Source organism: Anguilla rostrata, chromosome 2, assembly GCF_018555375.3.
Source record: "Anguilla rostrata isolate EN2019 chromosome 2, ASM1855537v3, whole genome shotgun sequence".
Taxonomy (NCBI): Eukaryota; Metazoa; Chordata; class Actinopteri; order Anguilliformes; family Anguillidae; genus Anguilla; species Anguilla rostrata.
The window spans coordinates 13,024,850-13,050,036 of record NC_057934.1 but is presented as its reverse complement, the minus strand read 5'-3'; the positions used below and the strand labels follow the sequence as shown (position 1 = coordinate 13,050,036).

Here is a 25,187-nt window from a genome sequence, read left to right as displayed (position 1 = left end):
CAGTTTAGGTAGGTCATCCTGAGGGGTAGGGTGGTTTGGAGGGGCGTGGCATTCAGTCCATTAAGGCCAGGAAGTCTAAAGTTTGTGAATGATGTCACTGATATTTACGCAGTCCACCCTTTGCCTTGACCCTACGGCTATGGCAGGGCAGCGTATTGTGCAATACCTGGTGAATCACTGTGGCAAGTCTCATATTTAGATTGATGCAAATACTCATTACGACTCTTAATTAAGAGCAGCGTAACAAATATTTAATGGGACTGAAGCCTCTGCGTCTCTTCTTTGTGCTCGATGGCCTGTTCGCTCCATTCCAGTTGGTCTGCATCGGTGGATTTTATAAATACTCTGCTCCGCATTGCCCTGAGGCGTTCTGTCAAACTGACATTTTGGGTTCATGGCCACGCGAAGGAGGGCACGGGAGGAACAGCCACGCTCTTTAAGAACATCTTTACCTGAACCAAGAGTTATTAAGAAAAGGGCAAGCTTCTCTGCCTTGTAGTAATGCACTCGCTAATCTGTTTTTTTTTAAAAAACAAACTGTTAATCAAAATCAGTTTGCTGTGAATAATATTCACCCTGCACACACCCTAGCCCTAGCCCCAATGCACGTGCTCAATCTCTCAAATGGGGTTTAATAGACAGCGGTGGTTTAATTGCTTCCCTGAGGTCCGCCTTTTGTAGTAATGACTAATAAATGCATGCATTTATTTAGCTCATCTCGTAGTCATAACTTTATGGACTATCAAAGCATTTTTTTAAAAAGATCTTTTAGAGGTCCTAGAGCAGGGTTCTGCAATTATGTTTTCTTATGGGGGCAGATTTTCTTTATGGAATGTTGCACAAGGGACAAACATTTTCAACATACTGTACAATTAAACATTTTATAGTCAAAAATTTATTAAACAATATAGAAATTAGTGTATTGATACCTTAATACATATGTATTATATAGTATTCTACCACTTGTTGGCGATATGCTGTTACCATTCAGATGCAGTCCTGGATGTAGTCACAATTTGTGATGCATTTGAATTGTGTACTTTTCTCAATGATCCATGGCCCAAGAGTATGTGTATGTCAAGCTGAATTTGGACCCTGGGCCACCAGCTTAAAGTTTGGCCAGGCTGGTGATAGGAGTGCTGTTATCCTGAAGAAAATTGGGACGGTTTACCCAAGTTAGTCACCAGGCTTCTCCCGAAGAAAACCTCCCCACCCCCCTCACTGTTTCTGCCCCTCCCCAGGTGGAGCGGGAGCCACACCCGCTGGGGCCAGCCCTTCCGCCTCAGGCACGTCACCACCGGCAAGTACCTCAGCCTCATGGACGACAAGGGCCTGCTGCTGACGGACAAGGAGAAGGCCGACGTCAAATCCACGGCCTTTTGCTTCCGCTCCTCCAAGGTCGGTGCTGGTTCCTTTCTTCTGTAACCCTCTGTCTGCGCAGCAAAATATCCAGTGTTAATTCAACTCTAACAGAGTACATACGAGTCCAACAGGAACCATAGGTACTCTGTAAGAGTTGCTTCAGCACTGAACATTTTACTGTTTTTATAGTGTGCTGATGCCCTTTCCTATCGACTCATCGATTCCACGTCTTATTTTCGGATGTGACATTATTTTTTTGACTAGCTGTTCAAATGGGGTTCTAATATATTCTTTAATGGCATTAACAGTCAGATCTGAAAGTAGAAATGTGGATTTGGAGACACTTTAGTTTTTTTTTTTTTGTTAGCCACTTATTGTAAAGTACATCACTGCACCCCCGGCTTGGATTGAATTGAGAGCGTTCCAGTCTGACCCCGGGGGTAATTCTGCGGGGTAACACTGACCTCATCACACTCTAGTGACCCCTCTGGTCTGAGTGCCCACTGTCTGCCATCCCTATGACCGGATCTTTGTAATTCCCTGGCGTTGTTCCCGTAGCTGGCAGCTTACCGTGTCGTAAAAAGTATTGCAGTTTTCAATTGATTTTACAGATTTTCCCATTTCACTTTATCTAACTTTATTGAAAATCTGCCCTTCGCCCTGAAGATGCCGTGTAGAAAATGCAATGCGAGCGTATCTTTCTGAAGTTTATGCGTAGGGTCGATCTCACCTCATTGTTTAGGAGTGGAGCGAAGGTAGACGACTAAAATGAAACTAAAAGAAAAGAAGCGACACTTCTCACGAATTCTTTTGGCAGAGGATGACTTGGCAAATGAGTGTCCTGGAATATTTTTCGCCCAGTAATTCTCTAAACATCTTACAGTGGCCCAACCAACAGATGTGCTCCTGCACCAGGTAGCCAGTAAAGCCTCTGTTATCTGTTGGAGGCCTTAATATCACATTTTACTCATATTGATCCTCAATTGTATTCCACACAACATCAAAGTTATTTGGATTCTTGCTCATTCCTCGCAGTGTTTTAGGGCAGCTGCTGGTTCCACATCTGACTGTCTGCACATGGATTTTATTGGCTGATAAGTGCTCATGTTCATGTGTTTGTTTTTTACTGGGCGGTTTATATCCTCCTCTGGTGGGAACTGGGATTTTCTGAGTAATACCATGTGTGAGAAAAACACCTGGCAGGTGTTTGCTGCCAGGCTTCTCCTACACTTCTCCTATGTGTGTGTTTGCATGTTTTCAAGAGCAATAACTGTATGTGTGTGTGTGTGTGTGTGTGGGTGTGTTTCCCTTGTGTCTGGCATAGCACAAGCATTTATCAGCTCTTCGAGTGTAAACCCCCCTCCCCCGCCAAAAAAAAGAATCTCCCCAGTTCAACTAGTGTGTATGGTGGTAATGATTCTTGGCACTCATTACTCACCCCAAACCTCCCATGAGTTATCTAAACCCTGTGATTTTTTGTTGGATTTCAATTAAATGCAATCTATTCGCAGCACAGTTCATGGTTTCTTCCATGATTCATGTTGAACTGTGCAATTAGGAGGTCTTTCGGTGCTAAACTGCATTTGATTTTCACCATACTGTGGCCTGGATTCAAACAAAAAACAAAAAATTTCCTTAACTTTGACTCGGTACTGAATGCAAGAATTGATCGTCTTCTTCACAGACATACTTTGGTAAGAGTTCAGCAGAACTGGCAGAACTTGCCAAAATAGGTTTGTGCGCAGGACGTGCGTAACACTTCCCTCGATTCGTAACTCACAGTCCACTACAAATGTTGATGGAATGTGGGCCGGGGAACAGCAACGAATGACATCGTCCCCTCTCTCTCTCCCACAATCCCCTGCAGGAGAAGCTGGACTTTGGGGTGAGGAAAGAGGTGGACGGCATGGGAGTCCCCGACATAAAGTACGGCGACTCCGTGTGCTACATCCAGCACGTGGACACCTGCCTGTGGCTCACGTACCAGGCCGTGGACGCCAAGTGCGCGCGGATGGGCGGCGTGCAGCGTAAGGTAACGCCAGGCAGCTGTTTTTAACGGACGTAAGAGGGAAGTGGGCGTAAAACCGTGAATCATATAAAGGCTTGGAGAAACGGTTCCTACTCAAAGTCTTATGTAACTTCCAGTGAAACAGAAGCCTTCACTACACTTTTCTTGTTGATTCTGTTTTGAAAGGAATTTGCAGAATGCTGAGGGAAACACTGCAGTACGGCTTGGCACTTTTATTAAGCCGCTCTTAAAGATGAATTATGAAATATATTCTTTATGTGGCGAGACTGCAATGCAGCTCTAGTCTTTCCTGTGACGTTGTTGGCTCAGTCTCTGTTTAATGGCTTTATTCATATGAGATGCCCTTGAGTGAGTTTTCTAAGGAGGCCTCATTAGGAAGACATTAAACATGGGCTTAGCCATTAGTTTTGTCCTGGAGTCTAGTCGCTGTGCGGCGTGACAGATAGAGCGGATAGGTCCTGCGGGGGTCCTCGGGAGGCCGGCCGGGCCTGCTGCACGGACAGGTGGCAGCGCTATGAAGGCCTGGCTGTGAATGACTCTTTCAGGCCATCATGCACCACGAGGGGCACATGGACGACGGGCTGACGCTGTCGCGCTCGCAGCACGAGGAGTCCCGCACCGCCAGGGTCATCCGCAGCACCGTCTTCCTCTTCAACCGCTTCATCAGGTACTGTACGCCCAATTACACGGAGCCCTTCCCCCGACCAGCCACTTACACAGAGTCCCCCCCCCACCCACAGACCCACAGACAGACCTGAGATGCCCCCCCCCACCCAAACCCCCATAACAGTTACATTTCAGGCCACCCCACCCCCACTCCCCACAGCCACACCAGAAACCTTGCCCCTCACTGCCGCAACTGAGACCCCACCTGAAACCCTCCGAAACCAAAGTCACTAACATTCCCTTCCCCTTCATCAGTACAGAGGAACACCACCATACCCTTCAACCACAGTTTTTCAGAGAACACAAATGGACAGTTTGGGGCAGTGTGATTTTTCTGGGTGTCTTCTATGAGTCATCAAAAATCTTTTTTTATGTTTTTTCAGAGGTCTGGATGCCCTGAGTAAAAAAGGAAAGACCTCAACGCTAGATCTGCCAATCGAGTCTGTCAGCCTGAGTCTGCAGGATCTGATTGGCTACTTCCAGCCGCCCGACGAGCATCTGGAACATGAGGACAAGCAAAACAGGCTGCGGGCATTGAAGAACAGACAGAATCTCTTCCAGGAAGAGGTAACAGTGCTACCTGGCTAATTATGTTTAAGCCGGGCAGGTCTAAATACAACAATTACACTGCTCAGACCGAGACATGTACGACTCAAGCAAGACAAATGGAGAAATTTGTTGCTACTGATATTCAGTGCTGCTGACATTTGGTGCACCAGCTGGCCTACTACCTCCTTAGTGTAATAGTTCTAACACTTCCACTGTTCCATGTAATTTATTGCACTTCTGCACAATATTGCCACACAATAATTACCACTTTTGGCTGGATTCGATATATCTTTCAGGTTCAATCAAAGTCAGGTAGAAAGAAGCAGTCTGGTTTGACTTGAAGAATTTAGGATAGTCACAGAAGCGTGCAGTTATTCTTATCGCACCGAAATAAATCAAAATTAATTAAAAAAAAAAAAAAAACATAAAAGTTTCATATGGTTTTATATATATTAGTTTTATGTATTTAAAAAATGTAAAAAAAATTTAAGCAGATGTATTATATTTTTTTAAAATTAGCCACTTGAAACATATGCTTACTTTGAAAATATAATATAATGGAACACAAACTTATTTACACCTATATTTTTAAAAATACCACTATGCTACATTACCCTACACTGCGTTACACAGCACTAAAATTTATTACACTAAAATATACTGCACTACAAGTGTAGACACTTGCACTATCCACTGTAAATATATAATATGGGGTAGTATCACACGTGTGCGTTTGTGTAAGCCATAGCGTGTGTGTGTGTGTGTTCCTCTCTTTCAGGGGATGATTAACTTGGTCCTGGAGTGTATCGACCGCTTACATGTGTACAGCAGCGCTGCTCATTTCTCTGATGTTGCCGGGAAGGAAGCCGGGGAGGCCTGGAAGTCTATACTAAACTCATTATACGAGCTACTGGGTGAGGACAACGCGCAGGGCCCCCGCCGCGCTCGGCACAGCCGGTCTGATCCGGCGAGCTCCGCGCTTTTAAAACGACACGGCGCCTGTGCTTTCGCGGAGGCCCCCGCCGTACGCGAACGGGACCTTTTACCCTCTTTTCGGAAACGCAGCGTAACGGCGGTGGCAGTGGGGGCGGCAGTGTAGCATAATGGCTAAGGAGTTGGCCTCGTAACCTAAAGATTCCCCGGTAGGGCACTGCCGTTGTACCCTCGAGCAGGGTACCTAACCTGCATTGCTCCAGTATATATCCAGTATATATCCAGCTGTATAATTGTATAATTGGATACAATGTAAGGATAAGAGAGCCTGCTAAATGCCTGTAATGTAATGTAACACGTGCGCCCGTTCGTCGGGTCGGCTAATTCGATAGCCCGGGCCTTTGCCGATTGGCGAGAGGGAGGGGGAGGGGGACAGTCGCAGCAGCGGCACTGGGTGGCGACGTTTGGCCTGCTCTTTTCTCTGAACGGATAATGCCACGTTAAGCGACCTGCAACCAGCGGCAGCAGCAGCATAACGCTCTTAATCGCCCTCCGGTTGCTTGCCGTGGCTTTCCGTTCGGAAAACCCGCGCCGAATTTTATAGCTTCATGACTTTTTAATCATCCGCGTGTGCTGTATATCAAGCCGACGGAGGCTGTGTCAGTGCGTTGCTGGTGGGATGGGGATCGAGTGGGAGAGCGGGCAAACTGGATGTTTTACTGGAACACGCATTTATCGTTTGCAGATGCCAGACCTTAGGCCGTGTGAACACTGCATGCTTTCATCGTAAATTGTGATCCTAATTAGATCAGGTACACTGTAAAATGTCCAGGGCTAGTTGAACTTTAAAAGAGTTTATATGAATACAATAGGGACCACACTGTAGGAGTTAATTTAACACTGGACACTTTGCTGCGTACAGATTTCTGATGAAGCTCAGGTTCATTCTTCTCCTCTTCATCCTCCCCTCTCCTCTTTCTCAGCGGCTTTGATAAGGGGGAACAGAAAGAACTGCGCTCAGTTTTCCGGCTCATTGGATTGGCTGATCAGCAGGCTGGAGAGGTTGGAAGCCTCCTCTGGTATGTACTGTGGCATCCAGTCCCCAGCAATTCCACTGAACCCAATTGGGTGTTTCCAATTGTGCTGGATAGGCTTGGTCCAGCTATTCCTGTGTTGGTTGGTAAGATGGTACCTAGCTAAGCATGGCCATTATTTCATTGCCATCTATTCTGTAACTGTGTTACTGTTTTTGCTGTTATGTTTGCAGCTCCTGTTAGCTGCATATCAGTACAGTAGGATAGACAATAAGCAAGGCCTGTACATTCCTTCCACACCAAGGGATGATAGTTGCCGGACGAAAATAATATATACGCATGAAGTATAATGTGAAGTCATATTTCATTACAGTCAAATGGACCTCCCACATTACCACTGCTGGCACCACATGACTTTTGCTCTGTTACACATTCACTTTGTTGTATTATGATTTGCCTACCACGTTGGTAAAAATAAATTCAATAATCATGGAGGAATTCGCAGACCCTCCCCACAGTCGGATAAGCTGTGTTTTTTGGTGAGGTCACATGACACACACACCACCAAATTAAGTGAATTTTGGTTGGGTTGGGTGTTTGAGTTGTGGTCGATAGCATTCCCTGTGGTAAATACAGGGCCTTCTTTTGATAATGCTTATATGTTAGTTTATTACCAGGATTTCTCCTTTTTAAATTTCAGTGTATGGTTTTTAATGTTTTATGTGTGTCATTGACTGTAACAAGGTATTTTGGCTGCTTCCTTGGCCATAAAGGTTAAATAAATAAAATAAATAGTAATATTCCATGGTCAATTGTGTGGGGTAGAACCACGGCGTTAGAACGTGGTCACGTGCAGGATACAGCAGGGACCTGCATTACTATACGCTGGAGTACTCCATTGCCATGCGAAAAAAAATATAAAAAATGGCATTGATTTTGAAGAGCCAATGGGGGCCGCGGGGAACGTGGGCAGTGAGGAAGTAGGGCGCGCGCTCAGCTATCTATTTCCGCGCGCGGCGCTCCTGCGGATCCTCGCGGCCCACGCGTCAGATGCGCTCGCGGCGAGGGGGGCGGGAGCTCCCGTCAGAGAGGGCGAGAGAGAGAGAGAGAGAGAGAGAGAGCGCTGGAACCCGGGCCCCCGCGCCGGGAGTGGGCGGGCGCTAGCTGAGGACGGGCCCGTCTCTTTAAATCCGCCGGGCCGCGAAATCCGAGCGCGCGGAGCTCTCCGTCCAAAGCGAGCCGGCGGGAAGAGGGCGCAGCTCGCTAGCCGCGCTCACGCCGTTATGTAACCCGGCGGCGCTGCGCTAAAGTTTGCCCGTGCTGGAGGCGGCCGCATCTGTCCCGCGCCGTTCGATGGAGCTGTGCGGCAGTACTTAGAGTGCTGTCTCTGGGGTCAATTACGGGCAGAAGTGCACCTGAGCCCTCCGCTACCTCCTATTCAGAGTGCCACAGTACTCTGTGTGAAAGGACGGCAAAGTTTCAATGAAAAGTGGCGAGAGTACGCTTCGCCGGCAGTTAGCGCAAGGCAAGAAGGTTTTTTTTCTTCTCCGTATCAGAAATGTGATAAGCTTCGTCTAATAGGAGTGAGTCACTGGATGACAGAAGACGAAGGGGGGGAAAAGAAAGAACCCACCCCCGAGTTGTTTTTGGGTGGGTGACTCAGAACTCTGGCCCCGTCCCACTCACTTTAGTCAGATGGCAACAGACGGCTGTTCTGGGCCCCCACTGGCTGGCTTGTGATAGAGTTTTTTTTTTTACCCCTAATTCCCTTTGCAGGGAAACCGAGTAATGCTGTAATCCCAGCCTTCCTTATTAGCTGGAGGGAAAGCACGTCTTATGTGTTCATCTCGTTTAAGACATTACGCAGTATTCGTGCCTGAGTAATGCTGAAGTAACAAAGCATTTAGGCCTTTTGTTTTCCTCGGTTTTCTTATCTGAAATGATATGATGCTCAGTTGTGTGTGTAATTATGTGCTGCCCTGTCTGTTGCCTGCGTTTTAGGGATTCTGGAGGTTTTGCACTGCGTTCTTGTGGAAAGCCCCGAGGCCCTTAACATCATCAAAGAGGGTCACATTAAATCTATCATCTCCCTCCTGGACAAACATGGGCGGAATCACAAGGTATGAGGGCGGAGTCTCTCACCCTGGCACATTACATCACAAAGGGACAGTGTGGTAATCACCAAGAGTGAAGGCTCAAAAAAAAAAAGAAAAATTTTCTAAAAAAGTTACAATTAATCATGAGTGAAAAAAACTGCATCATTGAAGCACTGCAGCACAGATGATAGCCTAGGGCTGAAACTTTCATCAGATGTTTATTTCTATTGGATGAAGTGTCAGATTAAAGTTATGCGTTTATTAAATCTTTACACATGGCCTTTCCTTTAAGGGTGGGGGTTGTTACCTCACACCAGAAAAATGAACATAAAACCATAAACAAGTGATGTGCCCGCTCAGAAATAAATTACCATACGTCACGTACATGTATCGCAAATATGCTACCCTTAGATGCATTGGATGTTTTCATTTTATTCAAGCAATACCTTTTTTTAGTTAGTTATTTTTGAATGGATAGTAGTTTTCAAGCTGGGCATTGAGTTGCAAATGAAATGTGTATATCTGCTATGACCGTACCCTAAAATAATATAGCTAATATGCTTTTTTATGTTTTGAAAAATAAAGCACTTTGCCAAATATAGCCTATTTGCTTTCTTGTTTTATATCACTGTGAGATTTAAATAGAATGGGCGATTGTGCGGCTCCTGATGGCACATACTGTAGTGTACTTCAAAATGATTACGCTGAGCTGTGCCCTGTTTTCCTAGTGAAGTACACAATGTGTGCATTGTGCACTGTGTGCTCCATCGTTAGGAGATGCTTCATGAATAATGCAATTCAACAATTCAATTGTGTGTGTCCTATTGTCACTAGCCGGCTTGGGAAATAAACTTTTTAATTGCGTTGGTGATGCACTACTAATGCATGTGTGTATAGTGCTGTATATGTGTGTATATGTGTGTGTGTGTGCCTTGCTGTAGCTGTGTATATTATATGTACTATATATACTATAAGTACATTTTATTTTATTTATTTATTTATGTTGTGCATCACATGTCTTGGGAGAACCATGTTCTGTGTGTGTGTGTATGTGTGTGTGCTTGCCTTGTGTCTGGCATAGCACAAGCATTTATCAGTGTGCGTACATGCAAGTGCGCATTACTGTAGGTACTGTACATGTTACCCTTGTGAAGCGTAATAATGTGCCTTGCGTATCGCAGGTCTTGGACGTCCTCTGCTCCTTGTGCGTGTGTCACGGTGTGGCGGTGCGCTCAAACCAGCACCTCATCTGTGACAACTTACTGCCTGGGCGGGACCTGCTCCTTCAGACGCGCCTGGTCAACCACGTCAGCAGGTACCAAAGCGCACGTCCCTCCCTGCTCGCCTGTCAGCCTTCACAGATCGCTTGCTGCTCAGCTGCCATAGAGTGGAACCGGCTCGGCACCCTTCAAACTGTAGACGGGGGTGTCCGGGCTTATCCGGAAAGGACCGGTGTGGGTGCTGGTTCTTGTTTTAGCCCAGCACTAAGACACCTGATTCTACTTATCAAGGCCTTGACTGAAGACCGCGATTAGTTCATTGGTTGAATCAGGTCTCGTAGTGCTGGGTCAAAAAATGTTAATACTTTTATGCCATGCAAGTGTCAGGAGAAAGGTGTTGGTGACTCAAACTGATGGGTTCAGTGTAGATTGTCCATTTCTCTTTATTTGTTTGTTTTGCTCTCTTGCGCAATGACAATCTTTTTCGTCTGGAAAAGCATGCGGCCAAACATCTTCCTGGGCATCAGCGAAGGCTCCGCCCAGTACAAAAAGTGGTACTACGAGCTGATCGTGGACCAGGTGGAGACCTTCGTCACGGCTGAGGCGACCCACCTGCGCGTGGGCTGGGCCACCACCGACGGGTACTCCCCCTACCCCGGGGGCGGAGAGGGCTGGGGGGGCAACGGCGTCGGCGACGACCTCTACTCCTACAGCTTTGACGGGCTTCACCTCTGGTCAGGTAAGAAAGGGGCCTGGCCTGTGCCTCTCCAGCAGGTGTGATTGAGGGTATTCTTCTATTTTCAGGCCATTATGACCGAACACTAAGATTGTTTAGGCTGCAAATAGAAGTGAATGCCACTCTGAGTCATAGATATGACTGCTTCACGAATCGCTTATCAACCAGTGCAGCCCACTGCAAATCTCTCTGCTGCCTCTGGTATGGAGGTGTAAATTTTTTGTATTTTAGTACAATGCTTTACTAATATTGGATTAACGTACAATCATAGGACAGAAAACAATATAAATAATGTTTCAGTAACAAACTTGGTTTACAGTTGTCTTCAGCTGGCAGTGTAGTATAATGATGAGGTGACTGGGCTTGCCACTCAAAGATGCTGGATTTGATTGTCAGGTGGAACACTCTTGATCGAGGTACTTGTCCTAAAGTGCTTCAGTAAAAAATCTTGCTGTATAAATAGATTGTATGTGAGGAACAATGTAATCTGTGTACATTTTTGGATTAGAGTGTCTGCTAAATGCTGAAATTCAATGTACTATATACAATTTTCAGAGGTTAGGAGCGGTGAGATTTTAATGTGTACATGAAAATGCTCACTTTCTCAGTGCCTGTTTTGTGCTGTATTGCTGTGGGATTGTTTCAGTTTGTTTGGTGTTTATTGTCTGTGGGGAATCTGGCGTCAGCGATGCGTTAGAGCGTGTAAAGGTCACGGGTTCTGCAGGCCTGTCAGACGCGTCACCGTGCGTCTTATTAAGGAAACATTCGCGACTCCGGAGCGTTGCTTTCTTCAGCCGCACGCCGGGGTGCGTTCCCGCTCCGAGCGCGCATGCTGCGCGAGGGGAGGAGTGTGTAAAAGTCAATCACGCAACCTCGCTGGGGGAAGAGAGCTTGGCCGTGTGCCAAAACACGCACTTGCAGCCCACCTAAAATGCTTATGAGCATTGGGGTTTCGTGGCCAACATGTCAAATAATGTTACTAAGGGACAGTACAAGACAGTATTTATTCATATAGATTCCACATATGTGATTGCATAGCTGGGAGAACGGTAGATGGTAACATACATTGAAGCACGCTTGTACTGTATGCTCACTGAAGTCCCAGAAGCTGCGTGCTGCTTCTTTTTTAAATTCTGGCAGTGAGGAGACCAGGCAACATGGACTATCCGCACAATTATTATTCATCAACAATCATTTTTATTTTCTCAGTAAACAAGAATAGAAATATTGGCAGAGACACTGAAGGCGTCTTTCAAAATAAATCAGGAAGTTTGCTAAATGTACTCAAGATACACAAAGCTGTTGGCAAGGTGAAAATCTCCAAATGCAATCAATTTTTTATAATGGATCACCTGATTTAGTTCACCTGTGTAGCATGTTCATGCTACCAGGTACGCAATACCTAGCTTTAGAATAGAAGTGAGTAGTGGAAGGTAGGTTCTGAGTGTACTTGTCTGGAGGTGTGGTCAGGGAGGTCTGGGGGAGGGGGAGGAGTCACTCCCACTGTGCACATGTGGTGCCCTATATTGTTTAATAGTCTGTTTTCATATTGCTTTGAAGGGCATACTTTAATATCAAGTAACTGGATTATACAGCCAGTATACTGTAGCTATATGAATGTACTGTATGTAGCCTGTTGTCAATGACAATTATTACAGTTTAATGAAGTCTAAAAGCTGGTGGACATTTGAATCATGTAATAAAATGTATGTTGGGAAGCAATGCTGCTGACAAGACTGTTGCTCATTCTAAATTCCCTTGTATAAACCAGGGCTGGGTAGGAGAGCCATGAAAATAGTGTGAGGTACAGTATATTTTCCTTCCTAGTGTGGAGGATATTGATATTTCTGCTTCAGGAGCAACAAGGAGATAAATCCCTCTCTTGGCTCGGTTCCCGAGACATATATTATCGGGCTTTCATTTTCCACCAAAGCAAACAACGCGCAATCGGCATAAACCAGGCCTGGCGGCTGCTTTAGGAGGTGCGGTCGACGCCCAATGCGTCTTCATCGCTGCCCGCGGCCGTTCGAGGTGATCTCCGGGTGAAGCCGCATCGCGGCGCACGGCGGGAAATGAGGTCGTATTTCGCCCCCCTTCTGCGTACAGGCTGCATCGCACGCACGGTGAGCTCGCCCAACCAGCACCTCCTCCGAGCCGACGACGTGGTCAGCTGCTGCCTGGACCTCAGCGCCCCCAGCATCTCCTTCCGCATCAACGGCCAGCCCGTCCAGGGCATGTTCGAGAACTTCAACGCCGACGGCCTCTTCTTCCCCGTCACCAGCTTCTCGGCGGGGGTGAAGTGAGTGTTTTTCTTTCCTTTTTCGCCCTGTTTATCGGGCCTCGTAAACGCTCCGGCCTCCATTAGCGTTTTCTGGCTCCTCGACGAGTCTTTTCGGCCTTGGCCATTAGGCCTCGGTACTTAATCACGCGCTCAATTCTTGTCCAATAATTGTTCAATTATTAATATCTCGCTGAAAAAAAATTTAGCGCGAGAGCAGACAAACTGCCATGAATGGGGTATACTTTGTCATAATGCAATTACGCCGGTTCCCTGAAGCTGTAGGTTAATTGTTTTACCATTGATTTCGTATTACTCTGCTTTCACCCATACTGCTGACCGGGGAAAGGTACTGTCCGATAACAGCCGCATTGTGAAGCCCCATTGAGAGGTGGGGCATCGGTCGGTCGGCCGGTTGGTTTTGTTGTATGGCTGATCTATCAAAGGGAGGCTAATCGGATTGCGGAAGTGCCGCGGACGATCAGAGGGCCGAGGCTCTTAGACGACGGCAGATTTGGTGTCGAGTTTGTGGATCACGTTCAAGGAACGCCCACTTTGTCTGCAGCCATACATCACTTCCCACAAGTAATTGAATTGCCAGACAATCTTTGCCAGTTGCAGGGACGCGAAAAGCACCTTTGCACAAGATTCACCAAACAAGGATGTGCGAGTTGTACAGACACAAGCTGACTGCTTACGGAAGATTCAAGGAGAATCAGAGAGGAAGTATTTAAAATGGCTAGAGTAAATAACAGTGGGGAGTTAATTGGTTTCACACAGAGAATTTTTTGGTCAATAAATTTAATTTCAAATGATAGACAACAGATAATAACCTTTGGCAAAAACTTAATCACAAGGAATTACCAGATACAGAAGGGAAACATGGTTGCCAATGTTGTTTTTTGCTTTAAGCAGATGTTTCTCTGAATTTGAATGAATTTACAATTAGGGGAATTCTGGTCTGATTTTTGGTCTGTATTGTGTACTGTTTTACACAAAGCAAAGCCAGGCCAGGAGCCAGAAATTCACACTCACAGTTTCACATAAAACAGCTGTACTCAGGTACACTGTCTCACAGCCACTGTCTCACAGCCTGTCCAAATGCAGAGCAGAGATGTCTATAACCGCCTCACCATCCACTTCCTCCTCACAGAGTTCGCTTCCTGTTGGGCGGGCGGCATGGGGAATTCAAGTTTCTCCCACCCCCGGGATACGCCCCTTGTTTCGAGGCGGTGTTGCCCCGGGAGAAGCTGCGGGTGGAACACAGCCAGGAGTACAAGCAGGACCACGGTGGGACGCGTGACCTTCTGGGCCCAACCGTGACCCTCACGCAAGCGGCCTTCACCCCAACTCCTGTGGACACCAGCCAGGTATGACCCCTTCTTAGTCCCTCTCGGAGACCCCTTCCCAGGGCAGGCCCTGACTCTGGTGTCGTCTGTCTTGTTTGTTAGATCGTTCTGCCCCCTCATTTGGAGCGGATCCGGGAGAAGTTGGCTGAGAACATCCACGAGCTCTGGGTCATGAATAAGATTGAACTTGGCTGGACGTATGGGACTGTGAGTACTTACTTACGGGCTACTTAGGCTGCTAATTCCTTACACTTTCCTAGGGAATACAGTCTCTGTTCTTGCATCAGGTCTGCTCCTTACATTATGTTAGTTGCTGTTTGGCATAAGGCCTTGTAATGGGGATTAGTATGGCCAGGCTACTTCAGCCATCACATCACCATACCAAACAGCTAAAATGAAATTGTAGATGAATATTATATATATATATATATATATATATATATATATATATATATATATATATAGTATATAATACAAATAGATTTTGCAATGGCTGCTCATAATATACAATAGCAGATAGGCAAGCTAAACATTCACCTGCTATAGCATGTTCAACAAGCAGTATTTTCAGTAGCGGAAAACTACTGTCGGAATGGCCTTTTTTGGGGGGAGGAGATAGGTGTTCCCTGAAGAAGAAAGAAAATGGAAGAAACAGCAGGCCTTGAGCCACTCTGAAAGCACCAGGCAGCATGTTTTGAATTTTCAGGCTGAGAAGCAGCAGGCCTCTGCCGAGGGGTCAGACTGGCTGGGTATAGGCAGCCGGTCAGCAGCGGATGGCCAGAGGGAACAGGAGCATAGGAGGGCATGATGATGGACATGCTGGAGCTGTGCTGTTGACAGAGCAGTAGGGCAGGAGGCGGGATTTGCATTGGGTCTGCGCCATCACCTTTAGCCAATGAAATGGTTGGCAGGGTGACAGGCTTGGTGCACCAGGCCAGAATCAGGGTTATAGAAGAGCTGGAGGGGCAGAGTGGTCTTGACTATATTATCAGCCAGGAGACATTTAAATTGGTATCTCTGGGCCAAAGGCTGTGTGTTAGGCCAGTAGACCAGTCTGCCAATGGCGAGCAGGGCTTGGAGAAAAATGTAACCTTAAACATTGACTTAAGTAAAGAATAGGTTAAGAATTTACTTTTTCTTCTCAGGCACATTTGGTGAGTTCGCAAAACAATTTGTTGTTGTGAAGCATTTAATTGTGGAGAGTCAAGCTTCAGGAAGAACGCTGATTGAATCCAAGCTCGGCTTGATAAAGGCTGAGACCCCGCGCTGCCTCACACGGCTGCTCCAAAGAGCTCTGACTTGCGCACCAGAATTCGTTTTTTAAAATGGTGGAGAGAGGCTGGGCGAGAATGGCACGCAGTCTGTTCTGGCAGGGCTTCGCTACAGCTACTGCGTCATTAGCGTAGGAGTGTGGCTCCTGGCATGTTCCCGTGTAGCGTTGAATGAAATCCGACACGCGTTCCCTGGGCGATTTCAGTGACGGGAATGTAATCAATGGGCTGATAAAGATGGCCGGCCGTGTGCAGCGGGACGGAGTGCTGGACCTGCGGGGAGAGACTCAAACTGGATTTTAAAACTGGGAACTGGACGACTTACTGGCTCCTTTCCACGTAAAGCGAAATGCTTTGTGTATAATTAGACAGTTGATTATTACTGATTTGAATCAATTAATTAGACTCGAGCAAATGATGGTATCTTTCTGAACTGAATATCTAACAGCGGTGTTATGATCGTTGCAATTATGCAGTAACAGTATATACCCATTATCACCAATTCAATTTCTGTTCATTAACAACAGCGTCTATAGGCTGAAGGAAAAAAACTCAAAAAACAAAAGTGATTGTGTTCTACTTGAACTGCGTAGCCTATGCAGTACTGCATATAATCAATTTGTGGGTAACAATCTGGTAATGTGATTATTGCGTGAACTTCCATATTTCATGCTCTCGTTCGCTTTTACAAAATGACAAGGCTTGTCAGGTAGAATTTAATTTCAGTGTGCTCCTACTTTGTCTGCCCTCCTCCCATATGTACACATTCACACGAGCACGCATGCACACTCACACACACACACACACACACACAAGCCCATGCTCACACACACGCACATGCTCACCTACACACACGCGCACACACAGAACAGAGAGTCCTGAGAGCCTAATTTATGGGCATATTTCTCATTCCGTCCTTCCCTGGGGACTCTGCTCCTCCACGCTCGTAGGGGTGCCCTTGTGCTTTGTGCTCTGGGGAGGCGCGCTGCCGCATTGCTCATTAAGCCTTGTCCTCCAGTCACACAGAGCTCCCCAACACTTGTCACTCTCACGTTTGCTTGAGTAATCAATTTTCACTTTTTCAGTGAGATTGCTGTGCCTACTCTTTGAGCACAACCATTTCTGAGTACATACATGTTTAAGGCAAGGCTGAAGAGTGGTGCAGTACTCTGCAAACTACCTGATACTGTATATTGTAGACTGCAATAAGTATAGAGAAAATGGATTATTGCATGCAAAAAAGGCCTTAAGAAAATAAATAATCTGACATCTTTACTTGTTCCTCAGGTACGAGATGACAACAAGAGACAACACCCCTGCCTGGTTGAGTTCTCCAAGCTTCCGGAACAAGAGCGCAGTTACAACCTCCAGATGTCTCTGGAAACCTTGAAGTAAGTTTCCTCCAGGTGCTCTGGTTTCCTCCAGGTTGGGTTAATTGGAGAGTCTAAATTCGCCTTGGGTTGTGAACGTGTGTGAATGGTGTGTGGGCCCTGCGATGGATTGGCGTCTGTCCAGAGTGTATGCCTTTCACCCAAGGTCTACTGGGATAGGGCTCCACCCCCTGCGACCCTGACCAGGAGTAAGTGGTTTAGAAAATGGATGTATGATGTATTTTTAACTGCTTTTAGAGGTCCATCTCTGAAATCATGACTTTATTAATAATTAGAGATGTTATCTCCTGCAAAGGCCTGTTCATTTTAAGTCTAATAGAAGTATGGAATCGCTAATTATACAATGTAGGTGATTTGCTGCTTAACGGTAGGGCTTGCATAGCACGTGTGTGATTAAAAATGAAATGACATGGTGTTTAATTGCAAGATTAATTTTTAGATTAAAGATGTTAGTGTTGTATTGAACAAACTGAACAGACTTTCAGTAGTCTGTGGGGAGCATGTGCACTGATGATTGCAAAGGAGGATACAGTGTCTGAAATGGGATGAACTGGATTTATGTAAAAACATCTATTACAGAATTGATTTTTCTTTGTGGGTTGAACAATTGCAAGTCATTTGATTGAAAAGGCTCTTACATTTTCATTAGTTTGCAGCATTTAGCAGACACTCTTATCAAGATTGACTTACACAAATTGCATTTTTACATAAAATGGATTTATAAATGTGAATATTTTTACCCAAGCAATTCAAGTTGAATATCTTGCTCAAGAGTACAATGGCAGCATCCGTACTGGGAATCTAATGCAGAACCTTTAAGTTACATGCCCAAACCTTTCCCAGACCATTACACAACACTACTGCCCCTGCACTACACTGCTAACCCTTGTCTCAATAGGTAGTGTCGCTTTCTGAAAACTCAAATTTCACCTACATCCAGGTACACAATTTCAGGAGCAATTTGAAACCTCTGGGGACAACTTTTTTAGTTTTAATGAATTCCATAATACCAGGAATGGGCTTACCGGCATGAGACACCAGGATGAGATGTGAAGCACTATATAAATGCAAAAATGTGTTTGTGACCTGTATCTGAGGCTCAGACATGAATCAGGTCTCTCCTGTAATTAAATCCCTCACATTTTAATGCAGCGTGTGATAGACAGATGCATAGACGTGCTGGAGAAGCATTGGAATTTTGTTGTGTTTTTTTTTGCATATATTGATTCTCAGTCATTAAACCCTTCCCCCACCCCCTAAGAGTTCAAAAAGGATCACAAATCAATTTTACTGTATACATCCTAGTGGACTGCCATTACATTTTGAATACAGTCTTACCAGTCAAAGGTCATATCGTAGGTTTTGAATATCCAATTCAGATTCTGCCCTGAAGATGTGCATGTGAGAGAGCCTTTTTCTCACATCAGAAAAATGTGAGGCTTGGCTTCTACTGCAAGTGCCTGCTACCAAAGTCAGTGCCAACGACCTGATTGATGTCATGGGAGGGATTTCGCTAATGGACATATGGCTCGATGGGTTTCCTGTGAACTTTTAAGGCCAGACATGGTAGTTGATTGACTCTAAATTACTGGATTTGATGGAAGATGGCTCAGGTGTAAAGCAAGCAAATGGCTCCTCTCCCTTCTCACTTGCTCTCGTTCCGCTCCACTCCTTATCGTCCTGCGATAGGTGCCATCGCAGCCCTTATTCATTAGTCAGGGGTTCACTAGACTTTCTCAGCAAAGGATCCACTGAATAAGCCCATATATATATATATTTTATACAAAATTTTTATTATGTTTTTCTATGGTCTTCATCATATCACTTATGCAAACCGGTATCCATTACAGAAAGGAGGGGAAAAAGAAAGAAAAAGCACAAAAAGCCTGTGTGTTTTCTGAGAACCCACAGGCTTTTAGCCTTAAGAATATGCTGTCATTTGACAGGCAAAATATGGAACTAATAAAGAACTGTATATGTCACAGTACTGTAACACCCTGTGTGGTGTTCAGACTGTTAAGCGTGAATTACAGTGCTAGGGCTTTCACACGGGTGTAATGTGAGTATCACAGGACTCTTGCGACTCGCCTCAGCCCTATCTCATTACCCAGTGGGGAGTCCCAACCGAGGTTTAGGAGCCACAGCGAGCCCATGCAGTGGCACGCTGCGGCAGCCTGAGCAGGTGCGGACAGTGTTCTGTTGAAAGCCATTTTAGGGTGTCTGTCTTGGTTCGTTTCCTTCCTCCGTGAAGGACTCTCCTGGCCCTGGGCTGTCACGTGGGCGTGGCCGATGAGCATGCCGAAGAGAAGGTGAAGAATCTGAAGCTGTCCCCCAAGTGAGTTCTGCCTGTTAGACAAACATCTCGGAGAGATTTTAGGAATTAAAACCCCCTTCCAGTGAAATGACGAGCCAGTCTTTGTGCTCTTTGTATCCTTGAGATAGAGCAACTGTCAGAAATCTTTAATCTTTGAATGTGATTATTACCAGACTGAGAAAGAGGGCCTTTTTTATTTTGAGATGAGATGATCTCCTGAATGCATGACTCCCTGAGTGCTTAAGTAGCTCAGAAAAATATAAGCATAAATGCCATGCAAATATTGAAATATTCAGGACTTATTGCCACTTTTGCCATACGTTCTGCATTTTTTCATTCCTAAAGACCTCAATATATTTTGACATATGTCCAATGCATTTGTATAGTATACATCCAAAATAAACCTTTCCTATACTCTGGCTATTCATATTACTATGGATGGTCATATTTTTTTGATTTGGGGACTAGTCCTCCATAGATTTTACCTCCAGTTAAAGACGAGCACCTTGCAGTATGGCGTGTCTAAACTTGCGACGGGGCTTGCAGGTATGAGCTGTCGAGTGGATACAAGCCCGCCCCCATGGACCTGAGCCACATCAAGCTGGCGTCTACACAGGAGGCCATGGTGGACAAGCTGGCGGAGAATGCCCACAACGTGTGGGCCAGGGACAGGATCCGACAGGGCTGGACGTACGGCATCCAGCAGGTAAACTTGGCCGCGGACGGTGGCGGGCGGACCGGGCAGGGCGGGGCGGGGCGGGCGTGAGGTTGGTGAGAGGTCGCCAAAACAGCAGGATGGAGGTCATGAAAAATGTATCGGCCCCTGCATTTTTAATGCGCTGGCTGCGGGGAGAAGCTGTCCAGGATGATGGGATGTGTGGTTGCAGAGCTGGGAGGAGAGGTGTGTCCTAGTGCCTGGCTCTACCCCTCTCTCCCAGGGCTGGAAGTGGAGCAGGCTCAGGCATCACGCTGCCTCTGCAGATAATTAACTCAAAGTCCAAAATGTGTTAATTAGAGAGCAGGTGAATGGAAACCGAGCAGAAGGATAAATCGGTCTCTCGTTATCTACGGAAGGTGTTCATAAAACTGGTGAAAAAAAATAAAAATAAAAGAAACTCAAAATAGACCAGGCATCAAGAAAACCCTTATGGCACTGCAGTACAGAGAACTCTGTTGCTGTCATTAAAGCACATTCACAGACTCAGAGAATAAAAGGAAACTATCTCCAGCGCACCCCTGTTCTGGAGAACGCGGAAGCGTTTGTTCAGATTTGCTGAGCGGGCAATCTTATTCAGGGCAAACTTGCGAAGTAGTTTACAATTTACATATTATCTGTTTTTCCAGATGGTCACGTACCGAATTTGTTCAGGTTTTAGCATCTCGCACGAGGAAGTAACAGCGTCCCACATCGTGGGATGCACACAGGCAACAATCAGCATCACTTCTACCTCACGCTGCCACCGTGGCTAATCTCGTTTCACAAAGGCTGCCTACTGACACCGAGGATGCCAGGACGTGCTAACTGCCTTCCGCCTCTGCGCTCTTCCTCTGTGTAGGATGTGAAGAACAGGAGGAACCCTCGCCTCGTTCCCTACGCCCTGCTGGACGAGAGGACCAAAAAGTCCAACAAGGACAGCCTGAGGGAGGCTGTGCGCACCCTGCTGGGGTACGGGTACAATCTGGAGGCCCCCGACCAAGATCACGGTACGTCTCTGAGACGGCTCCCACGCCTTCCCTCCGCACCGCCGCATTAGCGTTCAGAGGAAGAGCCACAGGGGAGTCTATCCCGCCATTTTAAGACAGGATCAATAAAAACCCTGCCAGTAACCCTGATGTAGAAATTTCCCCTCTCTGCTTCCGTTCGTTTTTACAATGGGCTCTATTTCATACGGGCGGCAATTTTCTTTCCCTCTCTCTTGCTGCATGAAGGAATTTACTGCTTTATCACGGTCTCTTGCCTTTTGCTGCTGCTACAGCAGGGAGCTGGGACTCGTGTTTATCTGATTCCCTTGGATTACATGCAGGAGGCCTCCCAATAGGAAGAAATTAATTGATTCAGCACTGATAAGTCTAACACAAAGACGGGCTGATTACAGTGGACCCCACTTCGCTCTGCTGTCGTCCTCTGATATGGGTACCTGGTGGACCACAGTAAACCCCCTCCTTGAAATCCCTACACCTGCTTTCAGATGACTGAGCCAACACTCCCCAGTGCTTCATGTTCCTTCAGTATCACTGTTGTACAGTCCTGTCAGCACTGAACATTGCTGATGTAATAAGGATCAGAAATGTGAGGTGGCTCAGATGGATCAGGGATTACCTAAACTCTGGCTTTCTGCTCGTTATGAATGAATTTAGTGTACAAAGGGTTTACCTTTAGGGTTGTTCATTTGCATAGCGCATTTTGTAAGCACAGCTGTCACTAGTTAAGTGCAGGACATGTAGTACGATTCCGTGGCCCCTCCCACAACATTCTCTTCACCTGTATGTACAGTACCTAGGCTAAACAATGAGGCACCACATGGTGACCACCTGAGGCTACTGTTAGAGAAACAAGAGATAAGGATATGACTCACGTTCATACTGTAACTGACTTATGTCCATAACAGGCTTATGTCCATAACAGAGCAGTGATCGGTGGCGGTGGTTTCACACCTGTGGCCCTGTAATGCTGGCAGCTGAAGCTAGGCTTGTTTCACACGGTTCTTCTTTCACCTCCTCCTCCTATTCATCAATCCCACCCTCCCTGTTCTTCAGCCGCGCGGTCCGACATGAGCAACCTGCTGGCCGAGAGGTTCCGGGTCTTCCGCGCGGAGAAGACGTATAGCGTGAACGCTGGAAAGTGGTACTTTGAGTTCGAGGTGGTGACGGCGGGGGAGATGAGGGTGGGATGGGCTCGGCCTGGCTGTCTGCCTGACCAGGAGCTGGGATCCGACGAGCAGGCTTTTGTGTTCGATGGCTTCAAGGTAAGTGAACAGCGTTCGAACAGTAAAAATAAAAATCAATAGCCGTAGCTTTAAACAGCACTATAACCTCTGCTGCTGCACTTTTAGCTAGCGGGAAAGATCTTTAGCTGCATTATAAATATCTATAATTTTATCTACGTTTATATGTGAATCTTTAACTACAGTAAACCTCTTTAGCTAAACCTTAAGCTCAAGTTAAAATGTCTGTAGCTTTCTGATGTGCTTGTGTGGACAGCCCAATGAAGGGGCTGCAAATAAGTTGAATGCTGACTGCCTGAATTACAGCCCTTATTGCACTACAGTTCTCTGTGTAATTACAGTGCTCGCCCACCTCCTGTTATTCAGAGAGAGTGCGCGAGCAGTTGAGAGTTATGAAGTTGGGGGTAGTTGTTGGGGGGCGGACGGCTGCGTGGGGCGTGGCAGCAGCGTTCGGTGACGGCGGGCTCCGGGTTACAGGCGCAGCGCTGGCACCAGGGAAACGAGCACTTCGGCCGGTCCTGGCAGCTGGGCGACGTGGTGGGCTGCATGGTGGACATGAACGAGCACACCATGATGTTCACCCTCAACGGGGAGGTGCTCCTCGACGACTCGGGCTCTGAGCTGGCCTTCAAGGACTTTGAGGTTTGGGAAGGTCAGTGGCTGCCCCACCCCCCAACCCACTTAAGTCTCCCTGCCGAAACTCTCTTCCTTACATATTCTTTTAAATTCCCATTTGACTTGACCCACCTCACTTCCATTAACCGCTAACTTATAAGGATAGCATTTTTGCAGCTTGTGTATAAATGTGCAATTTAATAACTAAAGAGACTAATCATGAATATGTCTCCTCTGGGGTTCCTGAGCATACGGTGCAGTACAAGTGAATGAATCGGCACCTGTGTGTGCTTAATGACTGTAAGAAGACTAGCACATGCCTGAGAGTCAGCCTGCTGATGGAGCAAAACTGGGATCACTGTCCCGTTACACAGAAGGAGAGGGGCTTTCCAATAACCGTGATGTTTGTAGGTGAATGCATCCCTACTAACAGATGAATACAGTGGCTTATATTTACCAGTAAGTTCACTTATCTGGTAATGTCATAGCAGGTGATCTGTCATGACAAGCATTTGAAGATGAAGCATTTTTTTACACTAATGCCACCTACTGGCCGTGATAGATACTGCCGCAGCCATGTGCCGGTTGGAGCTGGTACCTGCATTCAGTCATCTCCTCGCGGATGTAATCAGTGAACTTGAGCTGCTGTGCGGTTTGTTCTTTAAAAACCCTCTTTTGGGTTTTATTTGGGCCCTTATCGGCGCGTCCTCGCCCCTCTCCCGTAGGATTCATCCCGGTGTGCAGCCTGGGCATGAGTCAGATGGGCAGGATGAATTTCGGAAAGGACGTCAGCACTCTCAAGTACTTCACCATCTGCGGCCTGCAGGAAGGCTACGAGCCCTTCGCGGTCAACATGAACCGCGACCTGACCATGTGGCTGAGCAAGAGGCTGCCCCAGTACATCCCTGTCCCACCAAACCATGAGCACATTGAGGTGAGTGTCCCCCTCCTAAATGCTGCCCCAGTTCACATTGTTGTACAACTTATGAGCTCACCCCCCCACCCCCAGCCTCCCAGAATTCTGCCACAATTCAACACAGTCCCTCCAAACTACTAAAATCTCCATTTGGGCCAAATACAGGTTAAGTCTCTCTTTGTATCATTTCACTTTGAACCTGCCCTGTACCCCATTTCACTTTGAATGAAGATATAAATTCTCAATTTGTTTCTGTTTGGCTTGGAGCAAGTACCCTTTTTGTGCCAAAACAAGCACCTGCCTGCACTAACAATGATGCAGCTGTTTCTGTTTCGCCTGTCCTGAAAAGGTTATGAGGATCGATGGAACCGTTGAGAGCTCGCCGTGTCTGAAGGTCATGCAGAGGTCATTCGGGTCTCAGAACAGTAACACCGACATCGCGTTCTACCGCTTGAGCATGCCCATTGAGTGCGCGGAGTGTTTCTCCAAATCGCCGGGGGGCACTCTGCCATCCAACGGCAGCTTCTTCTCACCAAAGAAGGAACTGGAGGATTTTGAGACGGTCTCAGACTTTGAGGTCCTCATGAAAACGGCTCATGGACACTTGGGTTCCAATGGCCCAGAGAAAGACAAGGATGAGTTTAACAACCACAAGGACTACAACCAAGAGAAGCCTTCCAAACTCAAACAAAGGTTTTGATGCCAATTGGCTTTACTATCATACTTGTTATTTGGAGATGGCAAAATCCAAAATGCATTGACTGACCAGGCAGGGAACAATTTTCATGTGATTAAAGGGCATGTATTATGATTTCATAGTATAGTCAGAGTATATAAAACCCAGTAAAAGTGTTTGTAATTTTAAAGTGTGTCACTGAAGGACCACTGACTTTGTGTGTGTTTGCTAGGAACATACATGCTTAACTTGCTGTTCAGTGTGAAGCATTTTACAGGAAAAACACCCTTTAAATATACAGTTAGATTTTAATTGTCAAGTGAACTGTGGACAATCTTTTAAGGAACACTCTATGGTGTTCAGTCTTGGTGGTCCCTCTAATTATGTGTCCATATCACCCTGATGAGTGACAGGTGAAGACCATGCCCTCTGCAACAGTGTCTTGTGTTCCAGGTTCATGCTGAAGCGGAGTAAGCCTGACTTCAGCACCAGCCACTCGTCAGCTCGCCTGTCAGAGGAAGTGCTGGCTGACGAGAGGGACGACTATGAGTACCTGATGCAGACGTCCACGGTAAGGGGCATAGCGGTAGGGGAACACGGCTTCACGAACCTGACCTACATGAACGAATCAAATTGCCCTACGCTTCCTACTGAAGCATTGTGATTGGCCTAGTCCTGTCACTGGTAGAATATACAGTATGTGATTCCACCCATTTTGAGATTCATTAAGCTTCAGTCTTGCAAGACAAAATGGAACCTTTCATTAAAATTTTGGGAAATTGTAGAGACTTTGCTTACTCCATTATC

General features: G+C 46.4%; 1 protein-coding gene across 5 annotated transcripts in view; it reads left to right on the top strand.

The window, feature by feature from the left end:
• ryr2a (ryanodine receptor 2a (cardiac)) overlaps window positions 1-25,187 on the top strand; it is a 164,222-nt gene that overhangs the window by 78,998 nt on the left and 60,037 nt on the right. For all 5 annotated transcript variants that reach the window (XM_064320554.1, XM_064320553.1, XM_064320552.1 and 2 more), the window contains 21 exons: window positions 1,242-1,398; window positions 3,230-3,394; window positions 3,937-4,058; window positions 4,441-4,624; window positions 5,385-5,520; window positions 6,523-6,618; window positions 8,575-8,693; window positions 9,851-9,984; window positions 10,387-10,628; window positions 12,732-12,924; window positions 14,057-14,273; window positions 14,355-14,459; window positions 16,811-16,914; window positions 19,166-19,249; window positions 19,775-19,934; window positions 20,785-20,932; window positions 21,986-22,194; window positions 22,651-22,825; window positions 23,514-23,722; window positions 24,054-24,397; window positions 24,834-24,951. In XM_064320554.1, the coding sequence (XP_064176624.1) occupies window positions 1,242-1,398; window positions 3,230-3,394; window positions 3,937-4,058; window positions 4,441-4,624; window positions 5,385-5,520; window positions 6,523-6,618; window positions 8,575-8,693; window positions 9,851-9,984; window positions 10,387-10,628; window positions 12,732-12,924; window positions 14,057-14,273; window positions 14,355-14,459; window positions 16,811-16,914; window positions 19,166-19,249; window positions 19,775-19,934; window positions 20,785-20,932; window positions 21,986-22,194; window positions 22,651-22,825; window positions 23,514-23,722; window positions 24,054-24,397; window positions 24,834-24,951 (3,421 nt within the window). The remainder of the gene's footprint in view (window positions 1-1,241; window positions 1,399-3,229; window positions 3,395-3,936; window positions 4,059-4,440; window positions 4,625-5,384; window positions 5,521-6,522; window positions 6,619-8,574; window positions 8,694-9,850; window positions 9,985-10,386; window positions 10,629-12,731; window positions 12,925-14,056; window positions 14,274-14,354; window positions 14,460-16,810; window positions 16,915-19,165; window positions 19,250-19,774; window positions 19,935-20,784; window positions 20,933-21,985; window positions 22,195-22,650; window positions 22,826-23,513; window positions 23,723-24,053; window positions 24,398-24,833; window positions 24,952-25,187) is intronic.